At 37.7% G+C, this 26,297-nt stretch overlaps 1 protein-coding gene across 1 annotated transcript in view; it reads right to left on the minus strand.

Annotated features, from left to right (window-relative positions):
- Positions 1-26,297, minus strand: part of nrg3b (neuregulin 3b) — a 264,283-nt gene that overhangs the window by 131,219 nt on the left and 106,767 nt on the right. Inside the window, exon 2 of the mRNA XM_032574450.1 lies at positions 19,790-19,925. Within this exon, the coding sequence (XP_032430341.1) occupies positions 19,790-19,925 (136 nt within the window). The remainder of the gene's footprint in view (positions 1-19,789; positions 19,926-26,297) is intronic.

Below are 26,297 nucleotides of genomic sequence, written 5' to 3' on the forward strand. Positions count from 1 at the left end.
CCCCTTTTAACTCAATCACCCACGACATTTCAGACATTGCAGTATGCTTTTTTTCTTTGACAGCAACATATATTTTGTCAATGTGAAGAGTCTCTGCGAGATAGTATTTTGTTTCCAAAGATCCATCTGACGTGACAAATACAGCTGCAGTGTTCAGTATACTCACATTTTGCTCCTGTTGATGTTTTCACACTGAGCAGCTAGCTGAAACGATAGGCTAACACTAACAATGTGCCTTGAAAATACAGAATTCTCCCCCTTTAAGTATGCATATTATATATACTTAAAATGAAGATATGTATTTATTTCAATGTACATTTTCAAAGATCTAAAACATTTCAATTGAATGACGAATTTACATTTAAAATACAAATCTGAACAAATTTAATGAAGGCTGTAAAGTATGCATAGTTTTGTAAAAGCACATCTGAATACTAAAATTATCTTTTAAAATATCAAACTACACAAACTTTGGTTGTAATCACAGTGACAAAACATAATCATTGATATTGAGACCTTTTGTAAACTGAAAGGACTGAATCTAACAGAAGATAGTTGTGACAACCCTCTTTCAGTAAATAGTGCTGTGATAAAGACTTTGGCTCAAAGTTCTCTTCGAGGACCCACGCTTTGCTTTGGTTCTAGGAGACTGAGGGTGTTTTAGCTGTTCCTAGGACTGCGCTCCTCTGGACTGAGAGGAGCGCCCTAATATGACCAACGAGGTCATATTAGGGCATACTGCAGATGCCTTTACCTATTGCTTTCCTGAGCCTTTGGTATTTCTCCAGTTTCTCATGTTCCCCTTTCCGCAATGATTGTCCTCTGCTGCTTGTCAGTGATCATTGAGGAATGGTTGGCCATTATCATGTTGCGCATTTGTATCTGAAAGTCACAGAGGACCTTAGATTGGTCATTCTCCACCACCTTGGGAAATAAGTCCTACGTTCACCTCGGGGTGTCCAGTTTGTATTCCACACAGATGTTTGTGTACACTACACCAGCCAGTTGGGTATGGCACTCCATGTATTCATTCCTGCTAGTTTCTTAAACCCAGCTGTGAGATGATGTACAGTTTCTGGGGTCTCTCTTCTTTCTAAATATGGAAGATATGCTTCTATTGCTGTGGTGCCGACTGCCCTGCTCCTGTGCTGCCATGATAGGTGCTTCTGTGATGTCCTCCAGTATGGCCCTTTCTACCCATTAGTGTCATTTGGTCATAGTAGCCACGTCAGCTATCTGTTTATGGTGCATCCCATTAAGAGATTTTTCATCCCACAAAGATTCCTTTAGTTCTTTCTCTTCTTGTTTCCACTATCTTGAGAAATTCACTGAGCGCTTCAACCCTCAGGTATATCCTCCTGATTTATTCTTGTAACTCGGATGTTTTCTTAGTGACTCTGATGCTCACTAGACCGCTTCCTCCTGCTCTTCTGTTCTTAGTGTACGCATAAATTTGCAAGTAAATTTATTAGAAAAACGTTTCTAAGGTCACATGCGTTACGTTTTCCCATAACATAGCTCCAATCGATGTAATGAAGGACAATGTCACATGTGAATAAATGAAGCCCATAAAATCATCGTTTGACAAGACAGGTATTTAAAATGAGTCAGCTTTGCAGTAGTTAATCTATGCCACAAATGATACTTTCAATTACCTTCACTTGATAAAATCTGATCCTGTCATCTGGTGAAATACCACATGAAAGGGGAAAGGCTTTTTTTCTTGCTGAATAAAGATTCAAGGACAAATTGTTTCAAATATAAGTCTGAATCTTTTAAGTAAACATGCCACTGTTTCATTCATCAACTGCCTATGAGTGTGGTGAAAATGTCAGGACTGTGTGTACAAGGGTACCCAACACAAATAAAATATGTGGAAGGAGAAATTTGTTGATGTAAACAAAACTAACAGTGCTGCCGAGCAATTAGAAAAAACATAAGAATGTGGAATTTACCATGAAATTTTACCAATTACTACGAACCAAAAATTAGAAATTATTAATGGAAGGGCAAAGAAAACCAGCAAGTATGTAAATTCAAGGGGTAATGAGAAACTAAAGTTTGGGGTGCTAATAAGTAAAGTGGATTTTGTTGTTGTTTGAGCAGAAAATAAACCAAACTGGGGAAAAAAGGAAATTAAATTAAGCTCCTAACTCTAACCATACAGCTAAGATAACGTAAAGGAAACTGAACACAAAGCCACAAAAAAGACCTATATAAGGTAAGATAGAATTGGATAGTTGACAGGTTTAAGACATTGATACTAAAATTGGTCATGTTCAGAAATATTTCATGTGCATGTTTTTCTGACCTGTTTGACTCCACGGTGAAGAGCTGTTGTGTGAGTGACCAGTTTGTATTTCACACTTTTTAATATCAGAGTTTTCTCTGGTGTATTGCTGGACCACCAGCTCAATAAGTCAAGTCTGACTTCTGAGAAGTTTGAGCTTGGGAGAATTTCCGCTTTAAAGGGATGATTAATTTTATTTAAAAGAAAGTAAATATCTGGAGAGATGGTAGTAGACATGACCAGGGCAGACTCCAAACACTTCATCTCCACTGAGCCTACAGTCCTAGCCCAGAGTTATGTTAAAATATTAAAACACACCGCCCTGCCATGATGCTGATATCAGTATCTTGCTGGTCCACCTAATTCTCTCGATGAAAACCCTCCAGCAACAAATGGAGCATAAAACAGCACAAAAAATATGACATATCTTGTACAGTATCTACTGCAGTATACACTGGCATAACTCAAATATTCCGCGTTGACTTCCAGAAAGAGAAAAGGTCGTTACCAAATTAGGTTCACATTGATAGAAATGATAGCAGAGACTCAAACAGTGAGCATGATGGGGCTCCATATTTCAGAAATGTTCAAAGGTTATTTCACCAAGTCAAAGTCAAAACACAGATCTATCAGGAACAAGGTAGGTCTTAAATCTAAGAGAGGGAAGTTCAAGTTAGGTCTGAAGTAACAGATAACCGGTCTGAAGTCTCCCTCTTTTATACGCAAACATGCAAAGTATTTGAAATAGAATTGTCGTCTACTACTAAGCTCCTTGTTGATTTGAAACGTTATCAAACAGTTTTTAAATTGAGTTTACGGTTGCTCCATTATTAAAAATGTATATTCCTTCCCCCTGCCAAATCAAAGGAACCCCTGTGATGGAAACATTGAATGAATACATCAGAAAACTTGAGAATTAGACCACATCATCAGATAATGATGTATCACAGATTCCCTGTTCTGTTTTGCATTTTCAATCAGTCTGCCGTTGTTTTTTTATTTTTACTTCCCCCTGTTTTCATGCTTGTGCAGCACAAGATCAGTTAATCTAACTAGATTTAAGAAACCTCTGGGTATTCACAAAAGGACAAGCTGCATCTGTTAAACTATATCTAGACAGTATATTGCAGACAGAAGTTTTGACAAACAGAAACAAATGAAAAACATTGATGAAAATGTGTAAAAACAGAGCTTGCAATTGGGGAAAAAAAATGTAAGACATGACATTTGTTCCACGGATCATTTTCAACTGAATCAAGAAATCCTAATATAAGGAGAAAATTGCTTTATTTGAAAGAATGGGAAAAGAGACATTGACACTTTGACATTATGAAATCCATACTAATATCCCTAAAGGCAGAGCACAGTGGGATTAATATACAAATGTATTTTCTCCGATGACATTCCTACCTTTAATAATAAAATTATCAGAGCTCCCCCTGGTGGATTGCAGGTGATAACTTTTTCCTCAGGTGAAAACTATCGTTTTTGACCTACGATATACTTATTCTGTAATACAGAATGAATCCACACATTTACTGTGCTTTATTTCGATATGAACACTTAAGCAATCCAATAGGTAAGACGTACCATGTGGAATGACCAAATATCTGTCCTCAGAATGATGAAAAGCCTGATGACAGAGCAGAAATCTTCAGAAACTTTATGTGTGCAGTTACAGATAAATCAAAATAATATTTTTGTGCTTAAACATACTTCATATGTGCTCTGCTGTGTCCACTGCAAAAAAAAAAAATCATTTAGTCTCCACATCAGTAATGAGAAGCATCTGTTATACTTCACCAGCTGAGCTCCCAATGAAATAACAAGTAAAGAGCTGCAGGCAAGTAAGTGAGACTGCTGCCTCCAAATCCAATCCAGTCTGTTCATGGTGGTTACAATCAAATGCTCTCTATTTACTTGTGTTGGTTTAATGTGGCAAAGAGAAAGTGGAGGGAGGTGTTGCATTGATGTCTTTGTTGTCATCTCATCTGTGAGTCACTTAAGTTTTGAAAACGCAGATTTCCCTCTAGATATCTGATTTTAAAAATGAAATGTATGCAAATAAAAGTATATTGCCCTTTCAAATGTCCCATTATGTGAACTGAAAGCCTTATATTATTTTTATTTTTTTGGCATAAGTCGACACAGAGGACAAGTGTGTTTTACATTTAAAGCTGAAATAAGATAATTTAAAGGGACAGTACATTTTCTTGACAACATGTCCATCCCATGCTCTTTAGATCTTGTAGCATGAAAAATGAGTCTTTGTATGCTGTATGTCAGCATTCCTTTTTAACATCTGCCTTGTATAGTTAGTACTTGTGCATTATGCAAAATATAATCATAAAAGAGAAATTGGTGGAAAAATTTGTCATTTAGATGGATTAGTATACATGAATAGGTAGATAGAAAAGTGAATGTTAATTTACAAAAATGTTTAAAGTGTCAGTGAAAGATGGATTATTTTTTTCTCGGCAGAACAAAGTTGTATCTAGGTTCTTAATAAAAAAACTAATGAATTTAAATCCAGGCAAATGTAACTGTTCAACTACAAGGTCTGTGCTGTTCTGAGTAGTTTTTATTGGAAAATTCCAGATAGGTTTCTGGTTCTCTATATTAAAGAGGGGCTTGACTAACTATGTACAGGGAATTGCCCACTTTGTAAAACTGCCTGTGGTGTCCCTGTCCAAATAAACTTGAATGAATGAAAGAGGCAACTCTACCATGAGCTGCTAATCTAATGCATTTGATTGAGCACTGATTATCAGCGTGACCAACAGGAGTTCTGGCAGTCTATTGATTTGGACGATACAGGTTTGTGTTAACATGATGCCAAGACATCAACAATGATCCGAGAGATGTAGTTGTTGATGCTCACCACTCTGGAGAGCATTCAAAGGTAATTTCTAAACAATATGAAGTCCATATTGGTTATTTCCAACTGAAAAGCGTTTATGACAGTTGGCATGTTGAATGGGTTCATGACATTCTCTTTAGACAGATAACACTGAAGTCTGTCCATATTGCACAGCAGCATCAAGCAAAGCATATCAGCACAAACATGTTAATTTTCAAGAAAGGCCGTGAAGGGGTCATGATTTGAGCTTGTTGTGCAGCCATGTGACAATGTGCAATCACTGAGTCAGCCATAACCTGCCATGCAGCTTAGAAATGGATTTTCATGCAACACAGCAACTAAAGGTTGGCTGAAAATGGGATCATTAACCAGACAATGATTCCAAACATAACAGCAATCTACACAAAAAGAAAAATGTATATATTGCAATGATTAAGACCTCAACTGGACTGAAACTCTGTGCTTGGATCTTCAGAAGGTTGTGCATAGTCAGATATTTGCACATCTCAGTAAATTGGAGCAATAATACAAAAAAGGGTAAGTTGAAATTACTTAAAACCTAAGAGACTGATACATTCATACAGAAAACAACTCCTTGTTAAGAAAAGTTTTACAAGATATAAAACCATGAATTGCAGTTTCTTTTGACCACGTTTGTTTGACAAATTATACAGAGCAATTAATCACATATTGACAGTTTTTACACTTTGCCAATATGTAAAAACTATATATATAAAATGCAAACATCGGAGTTGGGAACTTCTGGTGCTGCATTAATCCTCAGGGAAATCCTTGGATATAATGTTTCATTCATTTTTGTGCTGATCTATATCTGCTTCTTGCTTGGTGAGGGAAAAAGAGATAAATGCTAAAATCTTTATAAAACGATGACACCGGATTTAAAATTAGGACCATCACCCAGGAGACTAGACTTTCTTCCCCTGTGGGAGAGGTAATGTCACATACTGCAGCATTTTTCCAGTTGCTGTTGCAGTTTGGCTGTTTCAAGTAAAACAGCCAAACTGCAACAACCTAAGAGGAAATATATTTCCTCTTAGGTAGTTTTTATTGGAAAAAATAAAAACCTCTGGGTCAAAATATGGTCCTTTGAAACTTTGCTAACCTAGAAGTAAAAGGCACACTTTGACCCTCTGCCGAAAGCTTCTCTTCCAATTACTTGATGACATGTCCTGTTTCATTGGCACCTTCAGCAGACAAATTATGTTACGGGACTAATCAGTATAAAGAGACACTCTGTTACCTTATCTTCTGATTTGTTCTTCCTGTAAACTTTTTAGATTTAAATATTTTGGAGGACGCATGGCTGTTTTTGACTACTGCCTCCTCCAATTTTGGATGTTGTTCAGCTGGAAGAATTTTTGGTCTCACTTCTATGCTTTCAGACAGATGTAATGGAAGTACAACTTTATTACAACTGAAGTTGTAATGAGGATGTTTTATTTTGTTTTTGTACAAAAAAAAGAGGGGAAAAAAAGCCGCTGATTAGCATCCCAAGAGCTCAAATAAACTACAACTCCAAACCCCAGATGAGTTAACAGAAGACTTCATGAGTGAAGAGCAGGACCAAAAACAAGAGAGAAGAGAAAGGAAGTTTAAACCATGTCTTCCATTGTCCATAATGAGTAAAGATCCTATCCCCGACTGCAATGTCTCGTTTCCCTGCTTTCTGGCTATACAGACAAAAAGCTACTTAAAGAGAAGCAGTAAAAGCAATTTAGGTGGATTGTCTGTACTTCTGTACGTGCCAACAATTGATGGTGTCATCTAGGACATGTTTTCATCTTTGCTTCCCTGATATTGAGCTTCTAGCATGTCACAAAAGTTATGAGACTGACAAAGTTTCATTCAAAAGCTTCTTGAGATTTGTTGCGAGGCTAACCGCTAAAGGGTGAGTAAAGAGTGTTGAATGCAAATGCTACAATATTAAAATTTTTATCTGCGATAAATAAGTAAATAAACTGCATCAAAATCATCCATCCATCCATTTTCTAACACCCTTGTCCCCTATAGTGAGGTCGGGAGGGCTGTTGGTGCCTATCTCCAGCTAACGTTCCAGGCGAGAGGCGGTGTTCACCCTGGACAGGTCGCCAGTCTGTCGCAGGGCGACACAGAGACAGACAGGACAAACAACCATGCACACACACACTTACACCTAGGGAGAATTTAAAGAGACCAATTAACCTAACATTCATGTTTTTGGACTGTGGGAGGAAGCCGTAGTACCCGGAGAGAACCCACGCATGCACAGGGAGAACATGAAAAGACCCCGGGCCGGGAATCAAACCCAGGACCAAACAGTGCTACCAACTGTGCAGCCCTGCATCAAAAACATTCCATTTATAATTATGTGCTGCTTTTTTGCATTTCTGGAGAGGATTTTAAACAGAAGTAAATTTTTGTCAAGTTTCTCCTGACTGACGCTTCAAGTCAGCAACCTTTGGGCTGCTTCTCTTCTTTGAATTACAAACAGGATGTGCGAGTTCAGCCGAGGTCTAAGACCAGGTGTTAGTTTGTCAAAGGCTGTTGCCTAAAGGTAATTCTGCTTTCACATTTACAGCCATGTGGTTTCCATGCAACTGCTAGGTGGGAAAAGCGGGTGGACATGGACCATTGGCTTTAAGCCTGGAGAACGTCCTCCCCAGCAGGATGGATCAGCAGAGGAGAGGCAGCACCATGGATTAGTGCAGCCTGTCAAGGTCTGACGCTGCAGTGACAATTTAATCGCTGAACTGGCTCTCTATCAAAAAATAAAGAAATAACTAACAAAATCAAGATGAGAAGAAGAAAAGCAAGAGAGCAAAGTTAAGAGCCTGAGCTCTTCATTTATGCGACATAATTTGTCACATCAGATACTGCTGTCAATGTCTCCTGGGTCCAGGAGAAAAAAACAACATAAACAGGCTCATGGAGATAAAACATACAGATTTGAGCGCATTCAGCTTATCCCTAGGCTTAAGCCCAGAAGCAAGCTATCAATGAAAATCACTCATTTCCCTTACCAGAAACATTCTAGCTTTTTTTCCTTGAATTCTTGAGGATATTTGCATAGGTTTTTCACTAGCATGCACAGTTCTTTGGCAAAGTATTTACCACTTTACAGGTTTATTCAGCTCACTATCACCAGAAACACCCACAGGCGATTGCTACCTGACCCATCGAATCAAGAAATAACTTAAAGTCAACCTGCTGACATGAACTAGGCTAATAGATCTCAAAGAACAACACATTGAGACCTTACCTAAAGTAGTGAATCACAGCCTGAGCTATTAGTCACAAATGTCGAAAACATAAAAGAATTCATCTTCTTAGGAGTAGTTGGCCTGTCAAGATATTTCAAGAATGCATTAATGAGTCATCCAGGAGGTCACAAATGATACTAGAGAAAAATCTAAAAAACTGCAAAAGCTCGGTTAGGGTGAATTTATAATGTTTATGATTCAAAGACAAGAATGATACTGGACACAAAATCCGTTTTCCAGCACTCCTCAACTGAAAGGACAATATAATAATATGCAAAACAAAATACCTTGATGTGACTTCCCAAATTATTCTGTGAAATGATAACAAAATAAAGGCTTTGAAGAGGCCTAGTCAAAGTCACAACTTTAATGCTACTGATGTGCTATGGCCTGAATGGCTTAGCATGCTTGAAACTTTATCCTTGCAGCTGAATTATAAAAATTCTGCAAGAGATTGTGGGCCAAAATTCTTCCACACCAATAGAGATAAAGACTCATTGCCAGTTATTGAAAAAGCTTGAAAAAACTGAAGCACAGCTATTTAATACCTTTATGGGCAATTACTTTTTTACAAGGGATGAGTTAGTTTGGAAAGTTTTTGTCCATCCAAAATGATATTATAATTTCAAACCTATTTTATGTTCACTCAAGTATCTTTAAGCTTAAGAGTTGAGCAAGTGTCGCAATTAAATAAAAACTCAACAAATCTGCAAGGTGGCGAATGCGCTTTAACAGCATAATAAATACCAGTTTTATTTTTTATTTGGTAAAAGATGTTCCTAAAAGTTATTGATTCTCACAGATGAAGTCTGAGGGAAGAAAGCATAAAGAAAAATCAATCATCCAATATCTCTCTGTGCTGTATGCTAGCATAGCACTGGATGAAGCAATCAAATGTGCAAATCCCATTATGAATTATTCACAACAGCCGTTATGGAAACCATTAGGTAGCAGTTATTTTGATGTTTGATCAATGGGAGTTGATGGGTAAAATATGATGCAAAAGACAGAGCATTTGATGTATACCAGCAGAGCAGGCTCATGATAAGTGAGTCAACAACTATTTTTTCACCTTCTGGTACCAAACTAATGAGGGAAGAAGTTACCATGGTGATGGTAGACATGAGCCGCCGTTCCTTGCCAGGCTTTTAATGCAAGCACAAAGACACACAGGGGTTGTGATTTCATCTAAGCTGTGAAGAATAAAAGTGAAGCCATTAAATTGGTTCTAATTTCCAAACGAGTGGTAATACATAAATACATGGGCAAATCTGACCTGTTCTGTAATTATCTTTATAAATAGCATCAACCTTTTTATATGTCTTCTCTGCTTGTCAGCTTAATTCGGCTTTTATTTGACACCAACTGAACCTATAATTATTCTAACATTTTTTTCCATTTGATCAAAAGTCAACACTCATTACAGCAGGATTACCAAATACGCATTTTAACATTTTGAAGCTGGAACATTTTAGATCTTTTTTTTTTTTCAAGCTATTACACAATTCAGGCCATCAAATCTTTTACATCTATAACTCCCACAAATTAGAACAAAAAGTGTTCAAATATCCTTGGAAATAAAGATGGTAAATTGTCACTGTTGAAATCACCCATTAAAATGCAAAACGCCTTCTGTTTAATTCCCTCTGCTCTGCTGCGTCTGGCACTGCAATTTTGCAATTGTCTCGATTATCATTATGAGTTTGCATATCAATAACAATGAATATTATTCTAAAGTCATTCTATTGAAATTATTGGATATAAATGCAAAGATAAATTAATGCATATTCTCGTCATGTTTTTGAGAGATGATGGCAGAATCAAGTTGTTTCAGGATAAGAGAAAACTTGCAGCAGCTTGCGTCATCTGGCAACACAAGGCAGGTGCTGTTTACTGTTGTTGATACAATACTCATGCAAGTCAGGGAGCATTTTCCTTAAAGAATTTCACCATGCGATACGTGCAAGATACATTCCTTTTAACGCCTGTCATGAGGATGTTGCCAGAGGAGTACATGCACATTTGCATGCACCTTTCATCATGTCAAACATATGCGACTATTGCTGTTAGATTGGTTATTTTTGACCAATAGCTTAAATCCACAAGAACAAGCAATAAAAGAATATCAAATACTTGGCTGATAAAAGTGGCTGAATCTGTAACAACAAAGATTACGGTAGAGATTTTCAGAGAAGGAAAAACTTTTTTATTATGCAATACAATCATTTCACTGAAGTTTTGAATTTTAAGTAGCCAGCCTGGCAATAAGTTTGAAGAATAATCTGACTGAAGTTTAAATTAAAAGGCAACATGCAAAGGTTTTTGTGTTGTATTTTCATATGCAGTGCCTTGAAAAAATTACCCCAAACTTTACATTCTGTCCTTTAACACCTGCTAATTTCAGTATGTTTAACTTAGATTTTTATCTACTGCACATACAATCTGAAAAATGTGTCTTGCATTTGTATTCATGGCCCCCTCAGTCAAAACTTTAGAGTCACTCTACGCTGTAGTTACAGCTGCAAGTCTCTGAGTGCTTTTTACAGCTAGAAACAAAAGATGCATCCAATTATTTGCTAAATAACTCAGTCTGAGAATGAATGCAAAGCAACTGTGATCAGTTTTAAAGTCTTACGACAGTTTCTTAATTTGATTTTGGTCCAAATACAAAACTACACAAAGCTGAACCAATTAGTAACGCTAACTCTCCTACAAATGTACACAACTACTTTGTTGGTTGTTCATGTTAAATTTGTGATTTTAATACTGAAAGTGTAGAAAATTGTTGAAAGGCACTGCATAAATAAATGAAGCAATAATGTCTGTGTTTCAATAAACTGAGGGAATTAAGGCCTCCGATGTTTTACATGTTCTTCTGGTTTCTTTTGTGGCTTCCTAGATGTACTGTTCATGAACTCTGAATAATTTTGATAGGTTGGGAAGTTTCACAACTGTTCCATATTCTCTGAACCACATTGAGAACCATGGAACAGATAAAGTCATGGCTTTCTAGTCTTCCCTAGACTGATAGTTGTCAATGAGTTTGTCATCTGTTTTTGAGTTTCTTTTCTCATATTGTCAGGCAAGTTTTATTTCAAAATGTCTTCTTTCTAAAAGTCTACTATTAATTCTACAAGTCTTGTATTAATCAGGCCTGTGTGTGTGTAACAAAACTTATTCCAGGTTTCAAAAAAATATGGTAAATCACAGTAAATTCATAATTCAACTGGGGAGTAATTTTTGGATCAAGCTAGTTGCTTCCCCTTGACTTTTGTAGTTACTCAGGTTATCTTTGCCATATATTAAAAGAAGTTTGATTATATGAAACATTAAAGTGCGACAAAAATAGAAGAAATCTGTATGGGGTAAAATATATTTTCAAAGCCCTGTATCTGGGTCAGCGGACCAGCTGCTACAACACAGGAGACACATGGGAATTATGACAAAGAACAACTTCTCTTTCAATTTAGAACATCATAGGACAGCATCAACTAAAACACAGCTGTTAACTGCTGTACTTAGGTTTGGGACATTGTGTAGAGCATATCAATAAATGAAAAACATTTCACTAAAAGGAGTAGTTGTTAGACCAGATCTCCCCTGTGGTTCCATAAGACAGATGAATTCTGACAGTGTCTTCTGTTTTCTCTTTACCTGGATAACGAACATCATGAAACAATCCTATGGTGGAAGGAAGTAATTTTATCAGAGTAGTTATGAAAAATGTGTAGATTTGCATACTTGACACTGATCAGTTCTTACAACTCTACATCTACAATGTAAATGAGCATTTTTTTGTTTCATAACAGTATGTGGTGACTCATGCATAAAATATGCTTAGTAATTCAGATGATGCATGTTCTTTATTTTTAGACAGCTACAAAGCAAGCATTCCCAACACTGGTGTCCCACAATCCCACAAGGCTGTGGGTCCTCATGGCATACCTGGACGTGTCCTCAGAACGTGCTCTGGGGAGCTGGCAGGAGTGCTGACGGACATCTTCAACCTGTCCCTGGCCCGCGCTGTGGTACCGACCTGCTTCAAGTCTACCTCCATCGTCTCAATCCCCAAGAATCCCAACCCAACCAGACTCAATGACTACCGCCCGGTAGCCCTTACCCCCATCATTACCAAGTGCTTGGAGCGGCTGGTCCTAACACACCTCAGATCCTGTCTCCCCCCCACACTAGACCCCCACCAATTTGCATACAGGCAGAACAGGAGCACAGAGGATGCAGTCTCTATAGCGCTGCACTCTGTCCTTTCTCACCTGGACAGTAAGAACACTTACGCCAGACTGCTGTTCTTTAATTTTAGTTCAGCATTCAACACTGTCATCCCATCACAACTCATTACCAAACTCACAGACCTCGGCATCAGTCCACTCATGTGTAACTGGTTGCTCGACTTCCTGACCAGTCGACCTCAACATGTCCGGCTGGACAACCACTTCTCATCCACCATCATCATAAACACCGGAGTGCCACAAGGCTGTGTGATGAGTCCCTTCCTCTACTCCCTCTTCACCTACGACTGCAGACCTGTCCATGGCTCTAACGCCATCATCAAGTTCGCAGACGACACCACAGTGATCGGCCTCATCAGAGATAATGACGAGGCCGCTTACAGGGAGGAGGTAGACCGTCTGGCTGAGTGGTGCGACAAAAACAACCTGCAGCTGAACACCGAGAAGACCAAGGAGCTTATTGTGGACTTCAGGAGGAACGCTGACCTACATCCACTCATCCACATTAAGGGGACAGTGGTGGAGCGTGTGGACACCTTTAAGTTCCTGGGAGTCCACATCTCCGAGGACCTGACTTGGACGACCAGCTGCTCCAAACTCATTAAGAAGGCGCATCAGCGCCTCTTCTTCATGAGGACCCTGAGGAAGAACCACCTGTCCTCAGAGATCCTCACGAACTTCTACCGCTGCACCATTGAGAGCATCCTCACCAACTGTATTACAGCTTGGTACGGGAACTGCTCTGTCTCCGACCGGCAGGCGCTGCAGAGGGTGGTGAAAACTGCCCAGTATATCGCCGGGGCACCGCTCCCTGCCATCAAGGACATCTACAGGAAGCGGTGTTTGAAAAGGGCCGGGAAAATCACAAAGGACTCCACTCACCCAGCACACATACACTTTTCCCTCCTGCCCTCTGGGAGGCGTTACAGAAGCCTACGGACCAGAACCACCAGGCACCGGAACAGCTTCTTTCCCACGGCTGTCACGTTTTTGAACGCCTCCTGACATAAAACATAAACTATAAGGACTGTACTCCCCTATCCTCTCATACAACAATAACACATGGACTACCCTCACACACACACACATCACGGACTGTTTTCTTCACACACACATACAACCTGTAAATTTTATCTGCCATTATTTATCTATAATCCATTCCCTAACATTCTTGTATATTCTGTATAATCTGTATAATCTGTGCATATAGCTCCCATATTTATATTTATACACAATATCTATATCTCTTGCTATAACCCCTTATAGTCCATACATACATAGTCTTGTACATCTGTAAATAAATATTTATATCTCGTAGAGCACTTCTGGATAGATGCAAACTACATCTCGTTGCTTGTACTTGTGACAGTGCAATGACAATAAAGTTGAATTCTATTCTATTCTATTCTAAATAGATTTTAATAGGTACATTTAAACTGACTGACAATGTGGAATGTTTATTATTTATTTATTTTTTGTTAAAACTTTAATTTTAGGAGGATTTAAAAAAAAAAGTTTTACACAGCCTCTTATTCTCCTGTCTTGCACATATTTATTTTCCTCTAGCTTTAACAGCCCACATGCTTTGGAGTGCTAGCAGTTTTTCTTGTTGCTAATCAAGAGGAGTAAACAGCTCTGCAAATTGAATTAAAGGCTTGATTTACCCCTAATTACTAGTGGGCTGAAAATATCATTGGCATTTATGCTGTACTCCTATCCTGTATGTGGCTATGTTGTCATTTTCAGAGGTCAGAATTATATAAGTTATTTTACTTCTTCTGTCTTGAATTTACAAAAAGCCCAGATACAAAACTACGCCCCAAAATCGTATTAAAGTTGTTGTTTTTTTTTTCTTTTTGGAAACCCTTATTAGCTTTGGCAAATGAAAAATGGTTGGGCAGGAAAAGATTGGAAGAGATACTGGAGGAGAGGGGAAGAAAAAGCTTCATAACCATTATGATTTCCAATCTGTTCGCAAAATCAAAATAGCTTGCAGATGTCATCTTATGCTGACATCTTATAATCTGAAAAAGAAGGAAAGTGTTTAATGTACAGTGACTTGCTAAAGTTCAACCTTTTCAGATTACAACCCCACACTATAATTTCATTTTGTGATATTTTGTGTGAAAGACCAAGAAAACAAAGCACGTAATTGCATGGTGAAAGTAAAATAAGTGATGGCTAGCATCTCTTTTTACAAACAAAAATCTGAATGGTGTGACTTGAGAGCCCCTTGAGTCTTGGAAGATGTGCCCACCGCTTTGAAAGTCTATAGAAATTGAAATGTTTGCCCATTCTTTGCAAATTAGCTCAAACTCAGTCAGTTTGGATGGAGAGTGTCTAAGAGCAAATATTAAGTCCTGCCAGAGAGATTCTCAATTGAACTTAGGTGTGCACATTGTCTTCCTGTATTACCTGATATTTAGCTCCCTCCGCCTTCCCTCCAGTATGATGCTACCATCACTAGGTAAACTGCGAGTGGAACTTCTTGTGGTTCTCTTTCGACAAAGGCTTTTTTTATTCCACAGAGCCCAGTGTCCACATTCTCAAAGGTTCTCTGAATAATCTCAGAGAGCACCTACTTCAGCCTAAAAATTCCTGCCGACGAGTCCTAGCTTAAGAGTTAGGGTTAGGCTCTCAGCCGTTGAGAGCAACTCTGACCTAAAAGATGATCAAATTTTTATCTTAGTGAGGTGTGGTTGACCCTGTTGCTAGGTGTGATTCTGTCAACCATCTTCCCTGCTAAACCCTGTAGAGGATTTGAAAGATAATCCATGGACTTTGCATAGCATCAAAAATGTTTAAAATGTCTCAACAGAATTTCTTTAGTTAAGTGTTTTCTTTTTGTGGTAAAAGATTTTGATAGTAAAAGTTTTCTCAAAGCAAACTCAGTGTTCACACTTTACTCATTGTACCAATGTCGTTAAACAACATCCACACGGCAGTGATCTTTGAGTTAAATGATTATATTCCTCCGATTTAGTGGGTGAACTTCTGTCAGGAAAAAGAAGCAACCTTTCAGCAAAAGTACCTACAACCCTGTAATCATTCTTTCACACAACAGGCACTCAACTGCAGGAAAACTGGCAGACAGTGTCTCTAGGTTAGGTCTCCAAGTCTTCCTGAGCCCGATATTCAATCATTCAACTCCCACTAATTATAGCCCAGAGTAATGATTGTTCCAAGTCTTCAGGGTTTTCTGATGCTCTTGCACAGGTGATACATTTCAGTCCATACCAAACCTGATCAGCTTAAGTTTACAGAGCTGTAATGAGATCTAAAAACATCAGAGAAAAGAATAAAGTGGAGTTTTTTTATGTACAATCTTCATGGTTATGTTTTTGTACACTAAATAATAAATTATCTGTTTAAACATTTTGATAAATAATAAATTGTGTTTTTAAATAAGACCACAACTCTTGGTATGTTTGAAATGTTTTTTTTATTTCTTTTCATATTTACTTCTCTTTCAGAATATTGTCTCATGCTCATGTTTCATCACCTACATCACACAGATCTGTCTTTTCTCTCTTCTTTTATGACTTATTTAGTAGGTGGAAATCTAATCTTTGCTAATCCAAGTATAGGTACTAATGAGGTATTTTATTATTATTCCCTACCAATCACATAACTTCTCTCACTTCTCCATGTTTTATCATGTATTGATAAAGAGATATCAGAAAGATTTCGGTGCTAATCTCCACAGTGCATTTTGCTGAAATAACAATCAGGCAAGTAAAAACAAGTTGAAAGGGAACTCTGCATTGCTTAAAAGTATTCTTTGCTGTCTGTAGATATGTTTTTTATGTATCATTTTATCACTTTTTCCCTATCTTTTTCTTTTAATTATATTCATCTAGAGTAGGTGTAATAGTAGCACACTAACCGAGTGCTAGTCCAAAGTTTTAGGTACTTGCGATCAACATTTCTGAAACTGTGAAAAGTGAAGTTAATAAAATATGACCTGAATTCTGAAAAGCATAAAATTAGAGCTGACACATCTCTTTAATATTGCAGTCAATATACTCCTGCATGGTCAGTAACACCAACTTTAGAGAGTAAAAATACTTTAAATGCAGTTTTTTCCTCAAATATATCCTGAAGTATAACCTCAGATTTACAACTGTAATGAGGTTGGCAACTTTGACTCTCTGGGCCATAGAAACCTTTAACCTTGCCCTTATCCATGGAATCTGAATGCTTTATGGATATGTTGGTATCTATCTGATTCTATTCTTCGCCTTAGTCATAAATTCAAAATTTAAATCATCTGTTTACACAATCAACAGCAAAAATAGTTCAAGTTATTTTAATAAGCAGAAGCATGAACAAACCTTTTGTTATGCTGTGCTGCATAATTTTCAGCATGTTGGGAAACTGCAGTAAATAGTTTTGGACAGAGTCAGCCTGCTGTACATTGCAGCGTTCAACTCATGCTCCATGTAGTGCAGTGAATATGAACAATTTCACAGCAGACTCTTAACATTCCCAGGGTTTCCTCTTTTTAGATTTATGGTGCTATTTATGAAACAGGGAACCATTTTAGCAGGTAATTATTGTACTGTGTCTGGTAGTTATCAACACAGCTGTAGTCAAGAGCCTTGCTTGAATATTTGCAATTATTAGCCCCCATGATAAATTTCACTACCAAGAATTCATATATTGCTAGCCTTAATAGGCTGTGAATAGCTAGAGGAATGAGACTCTATCAGCAACTTATACATGGGAAATAAATTATACTAAAATGAGTTGCACTCAATATTATTTTCAAATTCATTTGCAGTCCTCACTTATAAGGTTTCCTTCATTTGTGGCCATGACTTCTAGACTCTGATCTGCTTCACCTCAATTTTACAGCCAACATTACTGTTAAAACACCTTATCAGCGGTCTAAAAGCACTTTTGTATCTTCTTATAGCTTTCTCCTCCTTTGTGGACATCAATTATTTTCATTTTCAAAATGCTACAAAGATGCTTTGACAAGACCGAGATTGCTAAGAGAGTGTTTGAAGACTCTGAAATTTGCATCACCTCATCTCTAACCTTGTGCCACAGGTACTGAAAGCTAATTAAGATCTGCGACATCAAGGGGCCAATTTGTTTTTGGGTTGCCAAATATATGGATATCAGCCTACCCTTTATTAAAATGATTTTATCCAACTTATATTATTTTATCTATGGCTACTCATTTCACCTTCTTTCCTGAAAAGTCCAGTTCATCTTCTACTCAAAGGAAGATAAAGAAATGCATTTTTTTCTGTCAAAGATTGTAAAAACATAATTAGATATCACTAAAGATCACTAAAGCCACTACGCGGATCCAGAAATTTAAATATCAATAGGTATGTAATTGTTTATTTGATAGATTGTTGCATGTTAGCAATGCTAATCCATATAATTTTATGGAAATAAGCCCCACAACAGGGTCATCTGTTCTTTTTCGTCATTTCAAAGATGGTGTCTCTATGGGCAAAAGAAACGAACTTAGAAAGAATACAACGTATGATCAAAGAAAGATCTTGCAGAAGCTCCTCTTTTAAACCTTTCATTAAAATGCATCACAGATTAAAGGGCTCATATCCAACAACATTTATTCCAAGGTTAAGATATGAGAAGAGAGACGTTTCATGAAATTGCTATCATTATTGAAGCTTTTGTCAGATCAAAGCAGGAACACGGGGTAAATCATATTTGGATCCAGTGTGCCTTTTGCATAGAAATCCTTTAATACTTTGGGTTGTAAAAATCAAATAATCTGACTCATGATGGTTGTAGAAATGAGTAATTTACATTCTTTTCCTCAGCAATTTCCAGTTTAATTTGTTTTGTTTGCATAAGGAAACAATCAAATCTTAATTTTAAATGTCCAAAGTAGAAATGTACCAAGAAATTGCACACTGGTCAGACCCAGTCAATTTTCCGCATTGTTGAGACTGACTGGTAACCAGATGGTTTAAAACTCAAAAATCTGAAATTTTTCCAATCAGTCAACACACTGTATGAACTGCTATCATGCTGACAAGAACAAAAATCCAATTTTTTTACATGTTGAGACATGTTTGTGGTTTATTCATGCTGAGAGAGAGCAAAACTTAAAGCAGATAACAGTAAGGCTCAAAAAATACCCTACTCTTTTTCATCCCTTTTAACTGTCACACTCTGTCTGTTGTGGAAAATGCTTGACTCGGAAATGTAACAATAAGGTCAGGATCTATATTCTTTGAAGAATACCCACAAAGACAGCATCAAGTAATGCTAGCTGGAGTAATTGTGTATAATTGAAGTTAGTCACACACATTTATACGTAGCACATTTTTATGACTAGGAATGGGCAATATGGAGTAAATTATTTTTCATAATACTGAAAAAATTACAGTTAAAATATAGTAGACTGTCACTGCAACAAACATGAATAGAACTCTAAAACCACTCTAATATACTTCCATACTCTATTATCAAACAATCTTTTCAGCACTCAAAATGCTGTACAGCAGTACATAATAATGGCATTCAACTATATTTTCTAATATATTAGTAACAAATAACACCTTCATAAAAAAACAGTATTTTGCTCTCAGAACAAATAGCAGCTAGTCTGGTATCTGTCCTAACCATGTTGTCACTTTTAGGCAGGGGTCTCAAACTCCAGTCCACGAGGGCCGCAGTCCTGCAACTTTTAGATGTGCCTCTGCTGCACCACACCTGAACAGAATAATTAGGTCATTAAGGCTCTGGAAAACTGATCTACACAAGGAGGAGGTAATTAAGTCATTTCATTCCAGTGTTTTGTACCTGTGGCACATCTAAAAACTGCAGGACTGCGGCCCTCGAGGCCTGGACTTTGAGACCCCTGCTTTTAGGGGTTAAACATTATCAATCAGAGTTTATCTTCAACAAAATGAATCACAGCTTTTATTGCAATAATTATTTTTCTCTGAGATAGTGATAAGCAATGCAAAAGTGATCCATTCCTACACCTACAATATTTTCTTCCAGAAATCCAACTCGTTTTAAATCGCCAAAAAGTTTAAATCGTTGCACCTTCGTAACTGGGGTTATGAAATGGAGGACAAAAGAAGGATAGAATGAAAAATGTCACTAACCCTCACACATCAACACAAATCTCACTTACCTGCAGTGTCTGTGAACCCCAGCCACAGTTTCAATGATGGAGCATTCTCCATCATTCAAGCAAAAGGCGCGGTCCTTATCCTCCACACATGACTTAAAGACCTCTGAACGTACACTTGGAGGTGTTGGGGCAAGAGCTGAAGGGACAGAGAATGAGAAGAATGATTAGAGTTGGAAAGAAACCATGTTTCTTCCCCGACTTTCTTTTCCTTCTTGTGCCTCTAAAATCCTAGCTAGCAGAGAAGGATGTTTTCATTTTTTACATTTATTTGACAAATTACTCTATAGCATTTCTTCTAGTGTACTAAAATGGCCACTCTCTTCAGACTGGAGGAGGCATTTATTCGTTTCTGATTTATGAAACTGTGTGGGCTAAACATAGAAGGCTTGGGAATCTTTTTATTTAGTAGGAAAAACGATTAATATGAGTATTCTCAGCTTTACTGTTTCTGTGTGCTTGATTAGATAGATAGGAAGATGGAGGCAATTTAAAATGCTCTAAACTGTTTTTATATTCTCCCGTTTTGTGCAGTTTTTCACAAATAACAGCACACCCATGTTTTACTCTTGGTGTGCTCCATTTTTAAATGATGCAAAATGAAGTTGGGTCGGTGCTTCGACCTGCATGCTACCAAGCAAAGAGGCAGACCAAGGACAGTCCATCTGATTAGTCGGTAATTTTCTGCTTCCAGGCTGACCCTAAACTGCTCCCACACGAAGAGCATGGCTGCCATGAGCAAGCACTGCAATGCAGGGTTCTCCACCCAGTGAAATATGCACAGCTGTCAGCCAAGTTATCAGAGCAACATAAATATTCTGTGTGAGACTGCACACTAATGAGTGTGAATATAAAAAAAACCCACAAAGGGACACGCATGCATACCCCCCCCCCCCCCCCCACACCCACACACACACACAGAAATGATCACTCTCACACACTTTTTGCACCACGTAACCAAGCATCGAAAATGGGATTGACTGGTATTATGCCCAATGCCACGCCACTACAATTGGATTACACACAAATTCTCTGTTCATCCATTTATTTTGTGCACCCAGTCACACCTTTCTAAACACACTTTTATTCACAAGTCATATTCCGATAATTGTCTTTCATTTTGTGTGAATCTGCCACATATTTCATGCCTGATCGGCTTTGTATTGCTCTCTCGCTGGAAAATGACCTTTTTTTTATTTCAGCTGAGGCTTTCGTGGCCAACTGTATGAGGAGACAGAGAGGGAAAACTGTAAAATCTGTTTGTTTTGTCTTGGAGTCCAGCTCAATCTATGTTTTGTTTATGGCTATTGATCTATAAATCTAGGGCTTCTTGATGTAAGACCTCAGAGATGATGAGAGATCAGAGGGAACACAGATAGAGATATATGCTGCTCTTGGGGCCAACAGAAACACAGCTCTGACAGAGTTAAAACTCTAAAGGATAAAATCAGGCTTCCTGAACATTTTTTATTTACAAAATTCCAGGGTTTTTTCATAGGACAAAATGTATTAATGAATTATATTTAAATGTAGATACATGAGATAATAGCCAGGTGGTTACTTTCCATCTCCAATCCCAGGTTGGAGCAAAAGTGCATAATAAATACAGAAATAAAAATGATGAAATAATACCACAGAATAAGAAATACATAAAACAGCCTTAAAATCTATACATCTTTGCATATAATCAATGTTGACATTTTGGGCTTTCCAAGAGTCAGTTCTTAAGATGTTTTTGAAATGAGGTGAGAAATGAAAAGTCCCTTATGTTACTCAGAATTGCATTCCAAGTGTGAGAAGCACGATAGGAAAAAGTAGCTTGACGCAAAGAAGTTTTCCTATGTGGAATTGAACAGACATCCCTACACCTGTCATCTTTCACTCACTGGTATTTTTATTAATGAACCATAGAGATGGAGCATCTTTATATTTTACCATGTTGTCCCAACTTAGTCGTTCCTGTTATTGGACTATAAGGCAATGATGATATGATTTGGTTTTTATATCCAACACCTTTAATGTGTGTTTATGAACTATTTCAAGTGGTTTTACAACTATTTTGCTGGCCAATGGAAAAACTTATCAGTATGTAATACGAAGAGCAGTCATGGCATCAAAGTATAACTTGGCACTTTCTAGAGTTAAATTATTTCTTTTCAAAATTGTGAATCCAAGAAAACCCCTAAATCTTTGAAGTGTTGCACCCTTCCTAGATTTTTTTTTATCTTGGATAAAAAAACAAAACAGATTCAGTGATCAGTTTTGGATAAATAAATATTTAAATGAGATCTCTGGATCAAATCAAGCATTTTAAGATATAACATAAAAAGCTTATGGTACTATTGATTTATGGCTATTTCTAGAGTTTCTATAAAACAAGGAGGAAATGATATGAGCAATTAAGAACAAAGGGGCAGAGAGAGTAGGTCCTACAAAGCTGAAGTGAACATTAATGTTGACTTTACAGAAGGCAAATGAAGTTGCATAAAAATACATTCAAAAGCAGCTCTGAAAGGTATCATGTTTATGTGCCACATGTGTTTTTATTTAGAGGTCTTCAGTGTGTGGGGATAAGAAAAAAAAACGTTGCTTTCACACACCAGATTGTACACTGTAATATTAATTCCACATATTCCCACAGTGAGATGTTCAAAAGGTTAGCTATTCCAAGATGCTTCTTTATTAATAGAAAATAGAGCACAATGGTCCCAGTGGTGAGCACGTCCCTCGCAATAATTGTCATGGCCTTCCAAACTCCCTCGTATCTATCATTTAAAAAGCAGCAGTGACTGGTGGTGCATGAGGGAAACAACACAACAGATATTCAGAGACAACCCTCTAAATGTTCAGTCAGAGCTGAAAGTTTAAAGCTTAACGTTTTCTGACGTAACTGGATTTGCACTTTATGGATGACCTTTGGTCTACTGACAGGGTAGCCAAGGTCATGAGGAGGATCATCTGGTCTAAATCCGCTCGAAAACGTTACGAACATGCCACCCTCTCCAAATTGAACAGCAAAGCTGGACCAAAGAGCCTTCTCTGATCACTGATCTCTGATGACGCAAGCACAGTCTGTATGGAAAGTGCCACAAGAACAGCAGCCATTCATGTGTCGCATGTTGTTGCCAGAGCAGGAAGGGGAGGCTTAGAACAAGGTCATGGAGGGGCTGATCACACGATACTCTAGGAATCCATGATGATATATGATAGGTCCGTCTTATTTTTTTTTCTGCAAGTGAAGGAAGCCCAACCACAGCAGCAGTTTTTACATCCTCCCTTCATACAATTATATATATGTCAGTGTTTTCCTAGGAACCAACAGGCTACATCAGTGCTCACATTATAAGAAATATAACAAGCAAAAACCTGGTAAAGCAGAGGTGTAATAAATCTAATGTGCTTTTTTATACGTTTTTTGAATAAAAAAAGCTCATTTCTTAAAAGTTTGTAAATCTTGCTCTAATGTACATGTGTCAGACTCAAAACCTGGGGGACAAATTCAGGCCCCCATAGCTTTTTCTGTGGCCCTGTAGACTGTAAAGGGTTACATAAAAAGAGCCTTCAAGGTAAACAATTATGTGCTTCAATATTATTTTATCAGTCATATCAACTTAGACTTTACCTGTATACTGCCAAAATAATTCAATGTGAAAAGATGTTCAATATGATTTAATTGTAAATGGTTAGCACAGTTTCTTCCCAACTAAGAGGTTCATGCTTTCAAATTTCAGCTAGGTTTTTTTGTGTGAGAAGCTAGCTTGCTCTCCCCATTTGTGTGTGGGTTTTCCCAGGATACTGTAGTTACTCCGGTTTCCTCCCACAGTCCCAAAAAACATCCATGTTAGGTTAATTGAAGCTTCTAAATTGTGAGTGTGTGTGTGTGCGTGAAGGCCTGCGCGTCTCGTGTGTCTAAATGTCGGCCTTGTGATGGATTGTTGACCTCTCTAGGGTGTAGCATGTCTGTAGGCTGCCGGAGACAGCTACCACCGCCCCAAATCTTGCAAATATGAATAGAATATTTTGGATATAAAACCTTGTAGGGATGAAAAATATGATTTTACAATTTAGTTCGTTGTAAGATACTGTTCTTTCAGACAATAAGCTTTTATGCGGCGTTTCTACCGGATTATTACAATTCTAACTTTTCAAAGTGCTTTCTACTTTCCTTGGTTTTCCTGCAGTGTGCTTTGAAACTAAAAATAATTTGCACATTGGGACCCCCCCATATATGCAGTTAATGATTCAACCACCTTGGAAAAAAACCCCGTCTTCCAGCCGTCTTGCAGTATCTTCCTGTAACACTTTACAAAACTTCATCTTTTCTTTTTCATGTAGTTTACAAAACTGCTGCAAAATTTTAATTCACTTTCAGCATCCAGTAAAAGTGAATCAACACCTAACATGCAACCTGCTAATTCCTGCAAAACAGAACTACACTCTTCCAGCTGAAATTGTCCAATGAAAACAGTCTGCTGTTGCTTGTCAAGGTCTGCAAACAGACAGGATTGAATAACTTTTTAAAAAATCTGCAAAAAACCTGCCAACACCTTCAAGGATTACCTCCCCTCTTTTAGCACTGCTGGCTGCGTCCACTCCAGTCATCTTTAGATACGTTTGTCCTTGAGCAATACCAGCTGTCAATGTATTATGGGTTTCCATTTCATCACTGTGACAGCAAAGAAATGATGCAAAAAAAAGAAAAAAATCTGCTGTATAACAAGTGCTGCTCCAGCACATTTGAATGAGCACCTGTCAAACAGGAGCAATGTCAGAATGAAGGATTCTTTAAACGTCCAGCATTAGAAAAAGGGCAATTACTGTACATATTGTGCAGCAATTACACAATAAAAAAAAACTTTTTCATTTTACACGTTTGGAGCTGTAATTTCTTGATGATTCCAGAAAGAAAACCTTCTCCATCTGATTTCCTATGGAAGATCAGTACTGATACCAAGCTCTTGAAAGAAGTCTTTTCGTCTTTGGTACTGTTAGGATGGGTCTTCAAGCTGACTTATTACAACAAACTTGTACCTTGCTTTTAAATTATTTATACCTCACTTTTACTAGCCATTATTTCCACAATAAGGCCCTCACAATACCAGCCTCAAGCAAACTGTATGAGCCAGAATGTGTAGAAAAAGGGGTGAAAATGTGCAAATAAATGGCAGCTGCAGTGAGAAAGTGATTCATCCCCAACTCTTTGAAATCATTTTCACGTCTTTCACTATCCCCGAAGCACAAAGGCAATCCAGATTGCCGGTTCCCTCTGTACTTTTGGGGAAATCTGCGAGCAGGGGATCGCAGACTCAAAGGATACTTGTAGGTTACTTATCAGGGCATTATTTGCTTTGAATTACTACTTCCAGTATCTTCTACAATTTTGCTCTATTTTCTTCTATACCAAATCACTTAATTATACGTTAATTCATCAAGCAACAGGGTAACAGTCCTACATTCCTTTGAGGTGCACCTGCACAGCCAATCAAGCTGCTCTAAAAAAATTGTTCTGTTTCTGCAGTCACATGTAGTGCTGCACTTTGCAGCATGTGTCAAAAGTATATCCGTATCTTTTCTCATGAAAAATTCAAGTTGGAAGGTCTGGATTGTTAAGCATCACTTCTTTTTGGCCCTTCAGCCCTTTTTAGCTGCTCTGCTATCAAAAAAAACCTTTGGGTTTGATTTTTGGCAGCTCTTTTATGTCAGATAAGCAGGTGTCAAGAAAAGCTTTTGCAAGCGCAGAATCATTTCCAAGGTGAAGCCTCACACCTCAAAGATCTGGAAGAAGATATTCACTTTTATCACCTCTCTATTAGAAAACTGAACTGCTCTCTATGTCAGAGCACCTTGGATTGCATCATTTACAAACTGTTAAAGCAAACAACGGGTTGACTAAAGCTTTTTGTCCTGTGTGTGGTCCCAGTGGGATCAAACTGACTCTGTATGTGATTCGATAAATTTTTGGAGGTGTGTGTGTTTCGAGGACTGACGAGCTAATGGAACATCTTATCCCATAATATACCCTACTTTTTTTTTTGCAAGTTTCCACTCATATTTTGACAATTTATCTTTCGTAATGAGCTCCAAGTCTTTGGTTGGAACGCCTCCATACAATCACCCTGATATTCAGGGTGACCTTGTTTCCAAGGTGGTTGAATCATTAATAGCATGTGGGGGTCCCAATGTGCTAATTATTTTTAGCTTCACAACACTCTGAAAGAAAAACAAGGCGAGTGGAAAGAAGATTTTAGGAGTCAATTACATAACCGCTTTCTCCTACTGATGTGTTCTTGATCATCCAACAGATAACAGAATATATCTAAAGTTTTCATAATGCAGTTAAAGTACCACTGGTGATAAATTGACTACATTTAAATGTGATCTGATTAAATGTCTGTATCAGAGATTAAATAAAAAGCTAACTAACGTTTAAGTAGCACTTCTGACACTAATGACTGGGAGTCACAATTGAACCTTGCTCAAATCAAATAGGGCCAATATTGTTGCTGTTTTT

This window comes from Xiphophorus hellerii, chromosome 10 (genome assembly GCF_003331165.1).
Source record: "Xiphophorus hellerii strain 12219 chromosome 10, Xiphophorus_hellerii-4.1, whole genome shotgun sequence".
NCBI lineage: Eukaryota > Metazoa > Chordata > Actinopteri > Cyprinodontiformes > Poeciliidae > Xiphophorus > Xiphophorus hellerii.